This window comes from Acipenser ruthenus, chromosome 23 (assembly GCF_902713425.1).
Source record: "Acipenser ruthenus chromosome 23, fAciRut3.2 maternal haplotype, whole genome shotgun sequence".
NCBI lineage: Eukaryota > Metazoa > Chordata > Actinopteri > Acipenseriformes > Acipenseridae > Acipenser > Acipenser ruthenus.
The window spans coordinates 13127525-13147079 of record NC_081211.1 but is presented as its reverse complement, the minus strand read 5'-3'; the positions used below and the strand labels follow the sequence as shown (position 1 = coordinate 13147079).

The following is a 19555-nucleotide window of genomic DNA, read 5'->3' as shown; positions in this document are numbered from 1 at the left end:
TTGTAAGAAACTAACAGTTAGTTTTTTCTGTTCAATAAACTTAAAGACTGCCTCTCTTTTATTTAAACCACGAACACCATTTACATTGAGACTACCTATTTTTAAAGAGTTCATGAAAGCAAAAGGGGAGAGAGAAACAAGAACAAAACATACAGTAGATAACAATACAACAGAGAAAAAGGGGAGTTTCAAAAAACTAAACATGGTACTTATTTTAAAACACTACGGACAGTACTTAACCATTTCTTTAGTCTGTAACATTCAGCTTCACTAAACTCAGCTAACCCGGCATTCTGTAATATCAGCCTGCCCATTGATTCAAACTGCTTCAAATCAGGAAAAAAATCCTCAATGACAATTTTTCTTTTTCCTTTAGTTTCAGTTAGAAAAGCTTTTATGCTTTGAGCGCTATATAATCTGCTATCATCAACTTGCGAATCATCAGTAAAATCCCCTTCCCCTGCACTGTCAGAGTCTGTCTCACCAGCTGCGGAACTCAACAGAGAGTCCTTGCAAGAGACCTGCAAGCTCGCCGGCCGAGGAGACTGTGCTTGAATGCAGACAGACTCCTCCGCCTGGGCAGAAGCCTGCGACAACAGAGCGCCGAGATCCACTGCGGCCCCACTCGTCTCAGCTCTTTGCTTATCTATGCCGACCAGCGCTTTTTTCTTTTGCACTGTCAAATTTTCAGATGAATTTAACGCTCTTTTCTTTTTCCTAGTTTTTGGCATCTTAAATCCCTCCTGATCTTCATCTATATTCATCATATTACTGACTGGTACATTTACAGCGGGGGTTTTCACTGCAGTCTCCCCCGCTGTCTCACTAACAACTAACTTTTCCGCCACGGTCGCCCCGCTGCTCTCAACAGGAGCAGGCTGTAAATCAACACTTTCAGCTGGGGAATTCACTGCAGTTTCCCCTGCTGTCTCACTAACAACTAACTTTTCCGCCAGGGTCGCCCCGCTGTTACCAGTAGGAGCACCTTGCAACCCAGATGTTCCCTCACCCGGGTCAACATTAATCACCACCTTTCCTTCACCTCCCTCACGGTGAACATCTTCTGTGTTCTCCGACCCTGTCTCCTGCCTGTCCGCCCCACCCTCCTCTCTGCTGCGGGCTCCAGCCTCCCCTTTCTTGCAGTTCCTCCTTATATGTCCCTGCGCTCCGCAGTTAAAGCAGCGCATATAATCCGAAGAAGCAAAAACCATATAGTCTATGCCTTCAATTTTAAACTTCATTGCAAGGTTTAAATCATTTTCTAAAGCATTTAGAATCATAAAAACCTGTCTACGGAAAGACATGACGTGCTTTAACTCCGGAGCGCTGGAGCCGAGCGGGACTCTACGTACTGCCGACATGATTTTACCATGCCGGCTTAGTTCATTAATCAGTAGTTCATTTTTCAAAAAAGGAGGCACATTTGAAATGGTTACTTTAACAACCGGAGAGGCAAGGGGAAGCACAGGCAGAAAACTGCCTTTCACAGTAACCCCTGTCTCCACAATATCATTAACAAGAGCTTCAGTCTTTAAAAACATCACAATACTCTTGTTCATTCTTGAGGCAGAGATGATATTCTCGAAACCTACCTCCTTTCCTACGGCCAAAGCACAGTCCTCTACCGACACCTGCTCCTGCGACACAATCTTAAACCCATTTCTCCTGGTCAAAGAATCATATGAAAAGCTGGGAGGTGATCTGCCTCCCAGCGAGGCCATAATGGCCCGAAAACAAAACAACTAAATAAAAATCAAATACTTTAACAATAAACAAACACAACAAAGAAAAAAGAAAAAATATAAATTTCATGCACAGCAAAACCGTACACAAACTCAAACACTCCCGCCACCACTCACTCGCTCACCACAGACTCCCAGCATGCAACGAGAGAGAGAGAGAGAGAGAGAGAGAGAGAGACTTTTGACTTTTAAGATCCTTTTATTAAACATTCCAATTAAAATCCATTAAAAATCAATAAAGGTAAAACACAAACAAAATTAAGATTTATCAATATTAAAAAATCTTAAAATACATCATGTTCTCCTTAAAAGTAGATTTTAAACAAAAAAAAGGATTGTAAAAATATCAATTTAAAAAAACAGTGTTTTCTTTCTGTTAAAAACAGATTAAAGCGAAAATTAATAAAAACATTGTAAAACAATAAAAATAAAATTAAAAACTAAATTAAAACCTAGAACAAAAACTGGAGCTCCCCCTCCTCACTCACAGCACACAAGGCGTCTCCCACACACCACCTCTCCTGGAGCTCCCCCTCCTCACTCACAGCACACAAGGCGTCTCCCACACACCACCTCTCCTGGAGCTCCCCCTCCTCACTCACAGCACACAAGGCGTCTCCCACACACCACCTCTCCTGGAGCTCCCCCTCCTCACTCACAGCACACAAGGCGTCTCCCACACACCACCTCTCCTGGAGCTCCCCCTCCTCACTCACAGCACACAAGGCGTCTCCCACACACCACCTCTCCTGGAAGTCCTCCGGGTTATTATTGAGTTTAAAAAATTCAAAATCCACTCTTATCCGGCTGACCACCAGCACCCTGAACTGCACTACAACATCAGTCAGCCCGGCCCCAGAGATACTGTTCTTTCTGGATTTTAAAATGGCCAATTTTGCCTGACCCATTATAAAATTAATTAAAACACACCTGTTTCTCTTTTTAAAACTGTAGGGAACCCCAAAGATAAAAAGCTCTTTCATGAACTCCTCGCCTAGGCCCTGCATGAGCTCTTGTAGAAGATGGAAGAGTGGTCCTAGCCTGACACACTCACTATACATGTGAAACACTGTTTCCTCTGCAGAGCAGAAACAGCACTCTGAGCTAATGCTAGCATCAACTCTGTGGAGAAACCTGCTGGTGGACACAATACAGTGCAGGATCCTCCACTGCAGGTCCCCCGCTCTCTTGGTGAGAGGCAGTTTATACAGAACCCTCCATCTGGCCTGCACCCCTCCTTTACCTCCAGACATGCCCTCCACCTTGAATCCACCAACCCCCTCAACTGGTGTGAATATGATGCCTTCACACACATCTGGTAAATCTTCTTACTTTCTGCTGTATGAAGAGTTAGATATTTAACTGTGCCTAAGTTTAATAGCATTCCCTTGTTACCTACATCCTCCTCTCCTTCACCTACTGCTGGACACACTAGCAGCCCTGGAAAGATGAAGTCTTGTCTTTGCCCTGTGCCGCTGGACATCTCCTCCCTCAAAGCCTCCCTGAACTCGGGGGAAAGAGAACTCCTTAGTTTACTGACCATTTTCTCAGCCAGTCTCTCAGAGTGCCAGCCCAGCCGCCCAGCCGCCCAGCCAGCTGTGTAGCAGTCAGCCAGCAGGAGAGCTCAAAGTTGATCAGGTGTCTCAGCCTGGTCACTCCTGCCCTCACAAAACTGGCACAGAGCGTCATTGACTGAAAAAAAAGTACAGGGAAGAGCGGATTGAAAAATAAGGTCTCCTCCAACAGGGCCCTGCCTGTCAGGGACCCCTCATCTCTTTTTACCCTCACTGCCCTCCAGGCATCTAAAATAGTCAAGTAAAAAGAAGAGAGACTGATGTAGCCCTGCTGCAAATTTGCGCTATTCCTTTAAATAAAAATGTTGTATTTTTTGTAACATAGTTAGAATGCACCAGAATCACATTTATTAACTTGCTACACCTAAACACAATTCTATTGGACAGGTTTCCCCTCTGAACCAATGAGCCAACAGGTAGTGGAATTTGGGGGTGGGACTTAGCGTTTTGATTGGGTTTGTGCGAGAGAGAAAAAGAAGGTTCGAGAGTGTGAGGAGAGACAGACGCAATGTGCGAGAGAGAAAGAAGGTTCGAGAGAGTGTGAAGGAACAGACACAATGTGAGGGAGTGAAAGAAAAGTTTTATAGTAAAAGAAATATTATCTAAACGATATATTTTGTATTTTATTAGCAGAGTATAAGAGGCTAATATATTTCAGTAAACCAAACGTTTGCTGTAGACAGTACTATCTACCTGTAATTTCACAAGAGAGAAATTAGTCACCATTTTATGGTATAGTCTTTTTTTGTTTATTATTAATTTACTTTTCTGCTGGCGTCTGGAACTGCTGCTGAGACCCAGATAGCACTCGGGGTGACCAGGAGAAAGCCCCGAGTACCTCTGGCCACGTTGGAAAAGAAGATTTTTCAGCTGTCGTTGTGTTTATTGTGTCCTTCTACGAACTTACCTTGGAAGCAAGAAACGGAACTGTGTTGCTGGTCGTGAGTACTGCTTGCATTCAAAAAACCATTTTTTGAAAGTATAATTTTGTTGCTTATTTGACATAAATAAGTGAAGGGGCATTTTGTTTTTTTTATTATTGCCACTACGTACCCGAGCGACGGTTCAGGCCTGCAACGTGTTATTTCTTTTATACTGATGCACGTGTTCAGTACACGTGAGTACACGTGTGTGCATGTGTGTGTGGGCCCACTGTAGTGCAAGAGTTTAATTATTTTGCATAGCAACGCATATTATTTAAGAGTAAATATATTATTTGTAATATTGATTGTATATTATTTTGCTTATATTTATTTTAATACCTAGCCTTTGTTTATTGTGTGTTTATGTTATTATTGAAAATACTTTATTATTGTGCATTTATTTGAGTAAATTGTTTACTTATTTCTATTGGTGTGTGTTGTGTGAGTGGATACTGGGGTTAATAGTTGATAATAATTCCTATTAGGGGGTGCACGTGTATTTAGATGTCCCTTACATAGGTGGAGGCACCGCATTAAAGAAACAGTACACATATAATTCTAACAGACAAATTGTAATTTAAATAAGTATTGGGAACCCAGGCCTTGCCACTTACAGTGAGTTAGGTGTTGTTTACTCCATACACTAACAGGAGTGGGAGGGGCGTTACACCTACTTTAGCTAGTCTGGTACTCTCAATTAAAAACAGGTGTTTATCTATCCCCAGCCCCCCTACTCTGCTGAGGAAAAAACAAGCCAGCTTCTTCCAATGAGCCTCCTCCCCAGCATACAGGAGCCTCTGAACCGCCTGCAGTCTGAAGGCTACCACCCTGCTGGCAATGCTGACCAGCCCCTGCCCCCCTTCATCAGTGGGTAGATACAGGACCGCTTGCCTCAGCCAATGTCTCCCGCTCCAGAAAAACTCCAACAGTACTCTTTGAATCTCCTGCACCATGCCCAGGGGAGGGCCCAGACACACCAGCCTGTGCCACAGCATGGAAGCCACCAGATTATTGATCACCAGGACCCTTCCCCTAAAGGACAGCTGAGCCAGCAGTCCCCTCCATCTCTGCAGCCGCCCCCTCACCCTGCCCACTAGGCCCTCCCAGTTTTTCTGCATATATATCTCCACTCCGAAAAACACTCCCAGCACTTTTATACCTGTCCTGTCCCATCTCAGTGCCTCGGGCAGGACAGGGGGGGTGCAATCATGCCAACTGCCTGACAGGAAGGTGTCAAACTTTGCCCAGTTAACTCTTGCTGTAGAGGCTCTCTGGAATGTGTGCAGGCTCTGCTGTAGTGCCTTGATGTATCCGTCACTGCACACAAACACGTTCACATCATCTGCATAAGCGGACACCTTCACTGTGACAGGGGAGGGTGAGGAGGGCACTGCCCAGCCAACCAGCCGGCCCCTCAGCAGGTGCAGCAGTGGCTCTATGGCCAGTGAATAAAGCATTCCAGACAGGGAGCAGCCCTGCCTAATACCTCTGCACACTGGGAAGGGCTGACTCAGCCCATTGTTAATCTTTAAAATGCTAAAAACATTCAAATATAAAAGCTGGATGTAAGAAATAAAAACAGGGCCAAACCCGAAGACTTCCAGGGTTTTAAATAGGTATGTATGGTCGACCCTGTCAAATGCTTTCTCCTGATCTAAAGAAACCAGCCCCACATTCAAATCACATGTATTAGCCATTGATAAAAAGTCTCGAATTAAAAACAAATTATCAAAAATGGAACGTCCCGGTATGCAGTAAGTTTGGTCCATGTGAATTACAGCTCTTATACACATTTTTAGTCTATTGGCCAAACATTTTGAAATTATTTTAAAATCGGAACATAAAAGCGAAACAGGTCTCCAGTTTTTTAGCAAGCACACGTCTCCTTTTCTTGGGCAGTAGTGTGATTACTGCCCTCCTGCAGCTGAGGGGCAGTTCTTTATCTCGGAGGCTCTCTCCCAGCACCTGCAAAAAGTCCTCACCAATCACAGTCCAGAAACTTTAAAAAAATTCAGCAGGCAGTCCATCAATGCCAGGAGTTTTTCCATTTGAAAGCTGTGTAACAGCAGTGGTCAGCTCTTGATATGTTAGCGGCTGATCTAATTGGTGCTGTGTTCTTCCTCGCTCAGGGTGGGCAAATCCTGGAGCAGCAGGTCCGTATCCTTCTGGTCACATGGCTCTTTGCTGTATAGTTCAGAATAGAATTTTACTGCCTCCCTGCTGATCTCCTCCCGGCTGTACAGCTCCCTGCCGCAAGACGTCCGGATGCAGTGCATCTGCCGGCTGTCTGCTCTCCTCCTCTCCAAGCCAAAAAAGAAACTGGAGGGGGTGTCCATGTCTTTAAGCTCCATAAAGCGAGAGCGCACCAGCGCCCCTTTCACTCTTTCCTTCAGCAGGGTGCCCAACATGTATTTCTGCTCTCTCAGGGTTTGCAGGGTCTGCTCCTGGTGGTCTGTGTCCAGGCTGCTCTCTAACTGGAGAATTTTCAACTCCAGCTCTCTCACCGCTGCGTTCAGTGACCCGGTTGAATTGAGTGTGTACTGCTAGCAAAAGATTTTAATCTGCGTTTTGCCAATGTCCCACCACTGCCGCATATTTTTATAAAGTGTTTTTTCTTTTTTCCATATGTTCCAGAAATCGTTAAATTGTTTTACAAAAATTGTGTCCTGTAATAACTTTAAATTAAAATGCCAGTAGGAGGTGCTTTGAGAGTCAGTGGTAAGTATTACTGTAACTAACAGACAGTGGTGGTCAGAGAGGCTACTGGGGATGATGTTGGGTTTAATAAATTTATTCAGATGAGTGTGTGATGTGTAGAAGCGGTCTAACCTGGCTCTATATATTTGTTGTAAGCGACAATGAGACCAGGTGTACTGTCTTGCATTAGGATGCAGACACCTCCAGACATCAACCAGGCCACTGAACTGAAAAACCGCAGCTAATTCACTTGAGGATTGGGGATTGGGTTCCTCATTTTTTTCTATCCATTGTAAAATCAATAGTGCAGTTAATCTCCTCCCACCACAACCACATCATCATTATCAATACTTAAAAGAGCTTGCTTTAATTTAGTAAAAATTAAAATGCGTTCCCTTCCTTTATTTGGTGCATAAATATTAATAAAAACAAATATAGTACCACCCAACCTTGCTCTTACTTTAAGTAACCTCCCTTTTTCAATTTCTTCAATGTCTAAAATTGTTGCTCCACGGCTGGGCTTAAATAAAATTGCCCCTCCCGCACTGGTGCTTGAGCCGTGGCTCAGCACACACGGCCCCCTCCACTCTGCCAGCCACGCCGCCTCATTCTCCCTGTCTGAGTGCGTCTCCTGCAGCAGCGCGACCCCCGCCCGCTTCTGCTCTAAAAGCTCACACAGCTGCGCTCTTTTAAAAGACTGTCTGCAGCCATTCACGTTAAAAGAAATAAAAACGCACTTTTCCATAGCGGCTAAAAAATATAAAACTGACAGAATAAAACAAGCAACAATAAAACAATTCTTAAAAGAAGTATCCATTATAAAATTATTGGTTAGCATCATTAGCGATCTTTTTCTTAATTATTTGTAATTATTTTATATTTAAGACGGTACCTTTTTTCTGGTCAAACTCCTCTAATGTTGCCTTTCGTGTAACGATGTGTGCTGAGTGGAGGAATAACCTCAAATCGGGGAAGAAGTTTTCAATTTCAACCCCCCTTTTCCCTTTTGTACTTTCCATAAACAGTTTAAATTCATCTAGGGTATAAAGTTTTTTCCCCGTTATCGGGGATGTCAGAGATAAGCGAGGAGTCAGAGAGCTCCCCCTCCATTTCCTCTGCTCTGACATCGCTGTCTGCTCTGCCGTCCACAACTGCCAGCGCCTCCGCGGCTCTCTCCACCTCTACAGCGCCGCTCTCCTCTCCTCCTCCCAGCACAGCCACAGCCGTCACCGCTGCCTCTGCCTCCGCTTGCTGGGGTTCAGAGAGAGAAGAGCGCTGCACCGCGCCGGGTTGTAAGCCCGTCGCCGTGCCACTCCCCTCTTCCTCCATGTCAAGAGGGACAGACACCCCTACCTGAGACTGCAGGCTCCCCTCCAGCACAGGCTCAGGGCTCTGCTCCGTTCCCCGCTCGCTATTTGGCAGATCTGCAGCTTCTTTGTTTTTCTTTTTTTTTAGTTTTTTTTTAGCTACCATCACAAAACCCTCATCATTTTCAGTAGCTTCATTTTGTGACGGACCGTGGCTGAGTCTCTTCAGCCTCGGCTGTGGTGTGGGCGGCTTCATCCCGTTCGGTGGCTCCCTGGTCTCTGCAGACTCTGGCTGGCGCTGCGATGGGGGAGCAGCCTCATCCTCCCGCTCACCCCCAACATCCCCAGCCTCCTCCCTGCCATCAGTACCCTGCTCCTGCCTTTCCTCATTTCTATTTTTTCTCGGGCAGGCTCTCCTCTGGTGTCCCTGTTCCCCACAGTTAAAGCACCGCATTGTGTCCGAGCTGACAAACACTAAGCACCCCGTCCCTTCCACACTGAAGCTCCAAGCAACATCAATCACCTCCCCCAGGTTATTCAGCAGTAAAAACGCCTGTCTCCGAAAAGACAGGACGTGCTTAACATTTGTATTTTTGCACCCTAAAGGTATATTTTTAATTGGGGACACCAGTTTGCCATATCGGGCAAGTTCATTTGCCAAGGTCTCATTTTTTAAAAACGGCGGCACGTTAGTCATGATTACCTTGGTAACAGGGGTTACTAAGGGGGATACTTGGATAAAATCCCCTTTGACCGAAAAACCTTCCTCCACTAGTTGATTGATCAGCGATACCTCTTTTAAAAATACGACAAACCTTTTATTCATCCGGGATGCCGACACTATATTGTCACACCCGACCACCTCTCCCACTGCCAGCAGGCACTCCTCCACCGACACGCTGGCATCGGGCAAGCAGCTAACCCCGTGTCGGCGGCTGAGAGCCCCCAGCCCTCCAGAGTGAGATCCCATAACGGGACCTACACACACACAACACACACACACTACTCAGTAAAACAAACGACGAAACAACGAAACAAAAATATATAAACGAACTAAACAATTAACAAATAAATATAGATATTTGCAAAAAAAATAGTAGCGAAAACACTCTCCTACCGCACCAGCGTTCAAACGCTACCGCCTCTCCGCAAGCTCCTCCCACAAGCGAGAGAGAGAGAGACTTTTGACTTTTCAATTTCCTTTATTTTCAATTAATTATTAAAACAATACATTAATACATATACTGTATATATATATATATATATATATATTTTTTTTTTTTTCAATGACAAAAAACAACCACAATTATTTTCCCCCACCACCATGCAAAAAAGAAAACACAGATCCTCTTTTCCATCCGTTATGTTAAAAATTAATTTGTAAGTTTACTCCTTCTAATTCACACATTTACACACCACAATTCCTCAAATTTTCCAAGATCTTTCAACACTTTATAAAACTCATAATCTACTTTCAGCCTACATTTCACCAGTATCTTAAACATGCTCAGCACATCATCACTCCCCTCCCGCTGCACTCTGTTCTTTCTAGTCTTATAAATAGCCAGCTTAGCCTGCCCCACCAGGAAATTCACAATCTGATCGATTCTTTTTGTTTTCTTCCTATACCCATTTCCAAAAATAAAAACTGTGATGTTAAAATTTAAATTGAAAGCAGTAAAAAACTGAGCTAAAAGACTAAAAATGGGTGCTAATCGGGAGCATGCGCTAAAACAATGAAACACGGTCTCTCTCTGAGCACAAAACGGACAGGAATCAGACACGCCGGGGTTAATAATGCTGATAAAAGCATTGACAGCAACAATCATGTGTAAAACCCTCCACTGCAGATCCCCAGCTCTCTTATTGAGGGGGGGGTTTATACAAGCTGCTCCAGGCTGGCACTGTACTCTCCTCCTCTTCCAGCCTGGCTCTCCAGGGTGTGTCAGGGAGTGTGGTTAGCTGGGTCTGATGCTTAACAAGCACGCAAACTCTGTACAGGGCTTTGCCCTCCATGCTTGAGACAAGCCTCCCACTCAACCCCTCTGCTTCCAGTAGCGGCCCTGGAGGCACCGCTTCTTCCCTGAAAGCAGGAGACACTCGCAAGCCTGGGAACGGGGGCGGGATATCAGGGAGAGGGTGTCCCTGGAACAACTCTTTCAGAAGCAGCCGTCCCTCCGGAGACAAAGCGGATCTGAGCCGGCTCAAAAACCTCTCCACTCTTCGTACTGAGTGCACTCCCAGCTCAGCACTCAGCCTTTCCGCACTCAGCCAGCAGCCCTGCCGCAGGTCCAGCAGGTGGCGCAGCTTCGTGAGGCGAGCTCTGATTAGCTGGTGGTTCAATGCAGGGGCGTCGGTGCTTGGAGGAGCAAGGAGCGGGTTGTTTACAATTGGCTCTTCCAGAAGCCAATGCAAAGTGGGGGCCTCCTCCCCTCTCTCAACCCTCAAAAGGCGCCAGGCCCTCAACATGCTCCTGTAGAAAGTGGGGAGCAATGACAAGTCCACCTGGCTGGAATCCACTAGGAACAGGTGCTTATCCAGCTGTAGCGCTCCTGCTCTCCTCAGCAGGGCGCAGGCCAGCAGTCTCCAGAACAGTGAGTCAGGTCCATATAGCAGCCGCTGGACTGACTGCAGTCGGAAAGCCGAGACCCGGCTGCTCACATCCATCACACCCTGACCTCCTTTCTCCCTTGGCAGGTACAGCACTCCTTTCCTTAGCCAGTGCAACCCGTCCCAGAAGAAATCCAGCATCACCTTCTGCACCTCTTCCAGCAGCCCCTGCGGTGGTTCCAAACACACCAGCCGGTGCCACAGTGTGGATGCCACCAGGTTGTTAATAATCAGAGCTCTGCCTCTGTAGGAGAGCTGCGGGAGCAGCCAGCACCACCTGCCCAGTCGCCCCTTCACTCCCTCCAGCACCCCCTCCCAGTTCTTTATCTCGCTGATGTCGTTCCCCAGGTGCACCCCCAAGTACTTGAATCCTCCCCTGCTCCATTGAAGCCCTCCAGGCAGTGCTGGGGGTCCGCAGTCCTCCCACTGCCCCAGCAGCAGTGCACAGCTTTTATTCCAGTTCACCTTGGCTGAGGACAATGTCTCAAAGTCTACAAGGGTGCTGTGCAGTGTCTTGATGTCCTGCTCCCCCTTGACCATCACCACGAGGTCGTCAGCGTACGCTGACACTGTGACAGGGGGGCCGGGGCAGTGCGGTATAGACAGTCCACTGATCCCTCGACGCAGTTCTTGGAGCAGGGGTTCGATGGCCAGGGAGTACAACATGCCTGACAGTGCACAGCCCTGTCTAACCCCCCTCTGTACTCTGAAAGGAGCACTTAGCCCACCGTTTATCTTCAGTACACTGTGAATGTCACGATAGAGCACCTGAGTCATGGCTATGAAGACAGGGCCGAACCCGAAGGCCTGCATGGTCCTCCACAAATACTGGTGCTCAACCCGGTCAAAAGCCTTTTCCTGATCCAGTGAAATCAGACCAGTATTTAAGCCAAATATCTTGGAGACTTCCAAAATGTCCCGAATCAAAAATATGTTGTCAAAGATTGACCTGCCGGGCACACAGTAGGTCTGGTCTGAGTGTATCACTGAGCCCAGGACATCCCTCAGCCGACTGGCCAGGGTCTTCGACAGCAACTTGTAGTCCACACATAACAGTGAGACAGGTCTCCATTTCTTTATCTCACACAGGTCCCCCTTTTTTGGCAGCAGCGTTACCACAGCCCTCCTGCAGCTAAGTGGCAGCTCTCCTTTGGCCAGGCTTTCATTGTAAACCGCCAGGAGGTCCTCCCCGAGTTCACTCCAGAACGTTTTATCGAACTCTGTGGGCAGGCCGTCTATGCCAGGGGCTTTCCCGTTGCTCAATCCACTGAGGGCAGTGGAGAGCTCCTGCAGAGAGAGTGCTCTCTCCAGCCCCTTCCTCTCCTCTTCAAGGACCTGTGGCAGACCTTGGTGGAAGTTGTGTGTGTTAGCTGTGTCTTCTCCTCCTACCTGACTGGAGAACAGCTCTGTGTAAAACTGCACAGCTCTCCTGCGGATCTCTCCTGGCTCCTGCAGCTCCCTCCCATCCTCCGCACGTAGGCAGTGGATCAGCTTGCTCTGTCCCTGTTTTTTCTCCAGGCTGAAGAAATATTTGGTTGGGGCGTCCACCTGCGATACACTCTGGAACCTTGATCTTGTTAGCGCTCCCTGTGCTTTTGTGTCCAGCAGGTCAATGAGTAACGCTTTTTTTCCATTGAGATCCTCAACAAGCCTACTATTTGATGTGGACTCTAGAGCCTGCTGAAGCTCCAGAATGTCCTTCTCCAAAGATCTCATTGACTCATTGATGCCCCTTGTAACGCTCACAGTGTACTGCTGACAGAGCTGGCGAATCTGCACCTTCCCCACATCCCACCACTGTGTCAGGGAACTAAAACTGGCCTTTTGCCTTCTCCACTGCTGCCAGAAAAAATTAAAACAGGTTTTAAAATGTGCATCATTGGTTAATAGGGTGTTAAAATGCCAGTAGGCGCTGCGCGTTCTAACTGCCGGAATTTAAAACAGTTACTATTAAAACACAGTGATCGGACAAACCAGTAGGGGTGATAAAACAAGACTTTACAGCGCTAAAATGGTGTTTAAAACAGTAAAAACGGTCTAATCTGGCCAGAGAGAGCTTATCTCCCCTCGCTTTTACCCATGTGTACTGTCTTTTGTTAATATTCAAAGTTTTCCACAGATCTTTTAACTCGCACTTTCCTGTTATACGGCGCATCTCTCTGGCTGATAATGTGTGGGGTTCTACGTGATTCCTGTCCTCTTTGTCATTTTCTGTACAATTAAAATCTCCACCCAGAAAAAGATACTCCTCCGCTTCACATTTAAGAAGGGTTTCCTCTAAAACCTTTAAAAATAAAACTCTTTCTTTTCCGTCGGTTGGTGCATAAATGTTAATAAAAACGAGTGAGGTCTTCTCCATTACTGCACGCACTACAAGGAGACGTCCTTTAATAACCTCCTCAACATTAACAGAAATGGGTTTTACAACCTTTTCCAGCTCATACCCCCCGGCCGGCCCCGATCCGCTCTGACTAGCCGAGGACTCCGCTGCCAGAGACGAGTCAGTGAGGCCGCCCTCCCGCTCGCTCTCCGACTCCGAGGACTCCTCGGTGACGCTGCTCGCAGCTAAAACACTCCACCGAGTTGCGGGTCTCCTTTCTTCTACACCTTTCCCTTCAGCCTCTCTCTCCTTTACCCCCGTTCCAACACCTACAATACCTCCTTCCTCTGCCTCTGTATTACGTTTTTTAGCTATTACTCCTCCGCTTCTTTTCCTTGTCCTCTTTTTTCCTGGGATTTTAAAATCTCCATCCTTTTCTTTTTCAGCTTCCGTCTGTGCTATCTCCTCCCCGATTTCTCCAATTTCCATCAAACCTGTCTCTGTTTCCTCGGCTGCAGCCCGCGCTGCAGCCCCTTCAGTGCTGCTTCCAGCCTCCTCCCCTCCCTCTGCCTCAACGCTACCATCTACCTGCTGTCCTTGGGCGTCTTTTCCCCGGATCAGTTCTGTTTCCCCCTTGGCGACGCTAGCAGCCCTTCCCAATTTGTTACTGCCACTGCCTCCCGCTACCTCAGTGTCCACCTGGGCTATTCCCCTCCTCGGCTGAGGCTGTGGCCGAGTCCGTGCTCTCGGTCTCGGCCGCGGCCCCGACCCTGTCTCACCACCCTCCCCGGCTGCACCCCGCTCCTCCTCCTCCTCCTCCTGCTCCGGGCAGTTTCTAACAATGTGCCCCTCGCTCCCACACCTGAAGCACTTCATCGACTCCGAAGTTACAAAAAACACGTAATCATGATTATCAATTTTAAACTTTAAAGAGATGTTTAAGTCATCATTAATATTATTTAAAATCATGTATACTTGCCTTCGGAAAGAGACGATGTGCTTCAGTTGTGGAGCTTTGCACCCCAGAGGAATCCTCTTAATCCCGGACATTACCTGCCCGTATCTCGCCAGTTCCCTCTCCAGAATCTCATTTCGGACAAACGGCGGCACATTTGAAATGGTGATCTTCCGAGACGGGGCTGATAGCGGCAGCACTGGCGTGAACGTGTCGTTTAAGACAACCCCATTCTCAACTACTTTCTGTACTAGCTCCGTTGTTTTGAGAAAAATGACAATTGCTCCATTCATGCGTGAAGCCGATTTGATATTCTCACATCCAGCTATCTCCCTGACTGCCAACACACACCTCTCCAAGGGGCAGAACTGCTCCGGGGAAATTTTAACTCCATGTCTCCTAGTTAATTTTTCAAAAGCGTAGTTCGGGGGGGTAGCCCCCCCCGGAGCGGCCTTCACCTTTCGGCCACAAAAGTCGACACCAAATAAAACACCTCCCTTAACTACACTTTTAAAATGAAAAATAAACTTTGTAAAACTGTTTTTTAAAACCGAAGAAAAGACAGTAAAGAATAGAAAAGAGAAGAAAACCAAACCTCGACCGCTCTCACACACCTTCCAAAACTCCGCCCACTCACTCCACACGAGAGAGAGAGAGAGAGAGAGAAAAATTATAAAAAATTATAAAGACAGAGTGCTGAGGGAGTCCCCAGAGACTCTAATAGCAAACTACTCCACAGTGGACAACTGCAGGGTCAAGTGCAACCTGCTGCTCTACACCGAGCACCCCAGTGCATGGCACTCTGCGCTGTGCAGCACCTACTGCAACATCCGCAAGGGAGGCATCGGCAGAGGCAGGCAGCTGACCGTGTTCGAGGACAGTGATGCTGACAGCGTCATGCTCACTGTCAATGTCTACCACAATGGTACTGTCATGGTGCAGGGCAGAGAGAGCAGCCTGGACCTGTTTGAACACAGCTTCCCAGCATTGAGAGAGCGTGTGGAGAGAGCGAAGACAATACCAGAGCTTGCAAACCCCCAGCCTCTCCCCCCATCCCCAGCACAACCCAGCAGCCAGCATCCCCACCCCCAGCACAGCCCTGTCACTGACTCCCCCAGACAGGTCAGCAACATCAGAGCCCTGAAGGAGTGCCTGTCAGTGCTGGAGCTGCAGTTCACGGAGTTCAGGGAACACACTGAGCACAAGCTGGCCACCCTGAGCCAGGCCAGCCCATCAGAGCAGCTCAGGGACGAGGTGCACAGGCTGAAGACAGAACACAGGGCCGAGGTTCAGGAGCTGAGAGCGGCGATGAGAGGACTGGAGGAGGACAACCAGGCCATGAAGACAGAGCTGCGGAGACTGAGAGAGGAACTGACCAGGACAGCACAGCACAGAGAGCTGAGGAGCCTGCAGAGAGAGCTGGAGGGACTGAGAGGCAGCCAGCTCCGCACACCAGCAGCACAAGAGCAACAAAGTACCCGCCGGGACTGCACTGACACACACACTGACAACCCAGACACTCACACACAACCCCAGCCATACAGGCAGACACACAGACAGCCCCAAATACACACACATACAACACCAGCCACACAGGCAGACACACAGCCAGCCCCAAACACACACACAACACCAGCCACACAGGCAGACACACAGACAGCCCCAAACACACACACAACACCAGCCACACAGACAGACACACAGACAGCCCTAAACACACACACAACACCAGCCACACAGGCAGACACAAAGACAGCCCCAAACACACACACAACACCAGCCACACAGGCAGACACACAGACAGCCCCAAACACACACACAACACCAGCCACACAGGCAGACACACAGACAGCCCCAAACACACAGTCGGAGCAGCAGGGCAGTGCGGAGGTGCTCATCCTAATAGATTCGAACGGGAGGTACCTGGATGAAAGACGACTTTTCCCTGGCCGAAGTGTCGACAAGATCAAGTGCCCAACGACACAGAGCGCCCTGCAAATCCTGTCCAAAAACAGACAAAGGAGCCCGAAATACATTGTGATCCACACCGGCACCAACAACCTGCGCGCAGACAGAGGAGATGTGGCCAAATCCGTGCAGCAGGTGGCAGAAACAGCAGCCAGAGAATACCCCAGCGCCAAAGTCATCGTGTCCACCCTGCTGCCCCGAGCGGACGTGCCCTTCCACATCATCCACAGCATCAACACAGAGGTGTCCCGGGGCTGCGCCCTGCTACCCAGCGTGCACCTGGCACACCACCACCACATCAGGCCCCACCACATGTACGACCAGGTGCACCTCAACAGAGAGGGCATGAAGCTTTTTGCTAAATCCCTCAAGGACATCGCCCTGGGCCGAGAGCTCACCAGCACACCCTACACCGAGACCAGGAGCACGCCCAGCTGCCCCCGAGCTCCTAGGATCCCCCAGCCCCCCAGGCCACGCCCCCACCACAGAGCTGCCAGTCAGCAGGAGCAGCGCCTGGGACCCCCACGCCCCCCGCATTCCCTCCAGCCCCCTAGGCCACGCCCCCACCACAGAGCTGCCAATCAGCAGGAGCGACGCCAGGGACCCCCACGTCACCCGCATTCCCCCCAGCCCCCGCAGCACAGCTATGCTGCAGCCGTGTCCCGTCGGCCAGGAAACCCCACCAGCACGGAGCTGAACGAGATAAGACATCTCTTCAACCTTATCTGTACTAAGCTAATTAGCTAATGTATCACCTGTATACCACAAAATTAAGGAAAATAACAATAATATAGTATAAATATATAAATCATAACCAAATTTAAATATGAATATGTAAAACTTTGTCACTTCTTATTTCTTTACTACTATAAACCATAGATTTTTTGTTAATAAAAATGGCATCATTTAAAATAAGTAGCTGGAATATCCAGGGTCTGTGCTCCTCAACCTTTGGAATGAAGAGCACAGACCCAGACTTTGTAAATAGTATAAATAACATGGAGGTAATAATCCTCCATGAAACATGGAGTCGTGCGGACGTGTCTACACACTGTCCCAATGGATACAGGGAACTGATAGTCCCCTCCCTAAAGAACCCCCACATCAAACGTGGCAGGGACTCGGGGGGCATCATTGTGTGGTACAAAGAGGAACTTAAAAACATTGTCTCTCCCATTAAAAGAGGAGAGACACATTTATGGCTCAAAATTGAAAAAAAAATCATCCAATCCCAATCTGACACATTCCTGTGCGCAGTTTACATGCCACCAATTGACTCCCCCTACCACCGAGAGGGGTGCTTCCAAAATTTACAATCAGAAATTAGCCATTTCCAATCCCTGGGCGCTGTGCTGCTGTGTGGAGATCTCAATGCCAGGACCGGCAGAGAGGTCGACTACATCAGCACAGAGGGGAACAGCCATGTGATTGGACAGCAGACCTCTTTGTACCACACACCCATCACCACACAGAGGAATAGTTTTGACAGTGTGGTGAACAAGAGTGGGAAGCAGGTACTGCATATCTGTAAAGGCCTGGGTCTGTACATCATTAACGGCAGGATCAGAGGGGATTCTCAGGGCAGATATACATACAGCTCTGCTCTAGGTAATAGTGTAGTGGACTACGCTATCACAGACATGGACCCAGAATCTATTAATGCATTTATAGTCCGGCAACAAAACCCCCTATCAGACCACTGCCAAACAGTCCTTTATCTAAAAACGAACCCAAAACTAAATAATTCAAACCCGACCCCACCCGCCAAATTATACGGTCTTAAACCAGCCTATAAGTGGACACAAAGCAGTGCTGAGGAATATAAACAAACAATTCATAGTGCAGAAATAGAAAGTATGCTAAACAGCTTTCTAACTAAATTTTTTAAATTAGACAAAAATGGAATCAATTCGGCCATCAAAGAAATCAATTTTATATTCGAAACAACAGCAACAAAATCAAAACTCAAGAAAACAAACAAGAAAAAAACTAATTCTAAAAAGAAATCAAATGAAAAATGGTTTGACATGGAGTGTAAAACAAACAGAAAAGAATTAAGAAAATTGTCAAACCAGAAACACAGAGAGCCAAACAATATCGAACTGAGACTCAGCTACTGCAAGGCCCTGAAACAATACAAACACCTTCTCAATAAGAAAAGAGAAGAACACGTGTCCAAACAATTATCCCAAATTGAAGAATCCATAGAGCAAAATTCCTTTTGGGAACTATGGAACAAATTAAACCCATCAAAAACTAGTCACAAATTGGCAATCAAAAATGGTAACATTTGGAAAAATTACTTTGATAAACTTTATCAAGAATTAGACGAAAACGAATTAAATCCAGACCAAAATTCTATTTTAAAAAAACTAAACAAATTGGAAACCATAATCAAGGACAATCAGAACCCACTGGACTTCCCAATAACAGGACCAGAGCTAAAAGAAAAGCTCCAAGCCCTCAAGCCCAGGAAAGCCTGCGGGCCCGACAGCATCATAAACGAGATGCTGAAACACAGCAGCCCCAGGATGCAGGAGGCCCTGCTCAAAGTATTCAACCTCATCCTGGCTGCGGGCTGTTTCCCTGACATCTGGAACCAAGGGCTAATAACACCAATTCATAAAAGTGGAGACAAATTCGACCCCAATAATTACCGAGGCATCTGTGTGAGCAGTAATCTGGGGAAGGTGTTCTGCAGTATCATTAACGCCCGGATACTGGCCTTCCTTACCGAACACAATGTCTTGAGTAAGAGTCAGATTGGATTTCTACCAAATTACCGCACCTCTGACCATGTTTACACCCTACACACCCTAATAAACAAACATGTGCACCAAAAAAATAAAGGAAAAATCTTTGCTTGTTTTATAGATTTTAAAAAAGCATTCGACTCAATTTGGCATCCAGGTCTATTCCTTAGAATTCTTGAGAGCGGTGTAGGGGGTAAAATTTATGACATCATTAAGTCAATGTATACAGAGAATAAGTGTGGTGTGAAAATTGGAAACCAAAGAACACCCAAGGGCGTGGAGTGAGACAGGGCTGCAGTCTGAGCCCAACACTGTTCAACATCTACATCAACGAGTTGGCTACGGTGCTGGAACAGTCTGCAGCCCCTGGCATCACTCTACATGACAAAGAAATCAAATTCCTGCTCTATGCAGATGACCTCGTCCTGCTGTCACCCACTGAACAGGGGTTGCAGCAGAGCCTGGCACTGCTACAGCAGTACTGTCAGAAATGGGCACTGACAGTAAACCTGGACAAGACCAGAGTTATGGTATTCCAGAAGAAAGACAGATCTCAGGGAAACAGGTACCACTTCACCCTGGGAAACAACACCCTGGAGCATAGCACCAACTACAATTACCTGGGTCTAAAAATCAGTGCGTCTGGGAACTTCAACCTGGCTATAAATGCATTAAGAGATAAAGCGCGCAGGGCTTTTTATGCAAT

The 19555-nt window shown here is 47.3% G+C and overlaps 1 protein-coding gene across 1 annotated transcript; it reads left to right on the top strand.

Annotated features, from left to right (window-relative positions):
* Positions 1-3800: 3800 nt before the first annotated feature.
* On the top strand, positions 3801-16864 carry LOC131699580 (uncharacterized). Its single transcript, XM_058996636.1, has 3 exons — positions 3801-4433; positions 4965-5855; positions 13620-16864. Exon 3 carries the CDS (start codon positions 15026-15028, stop codon positions 16841-16843), a length of 1818 nt encoding a protein of 605 aa, XP_058852619.1. The 5' UTR covers positions 3801-4433; positions 4965-5855; positions 13620-15025; the 3' UTR covers positions 16844-16864.
* Positions 16865-19555: the final 2691 nt, after the last annotated feature.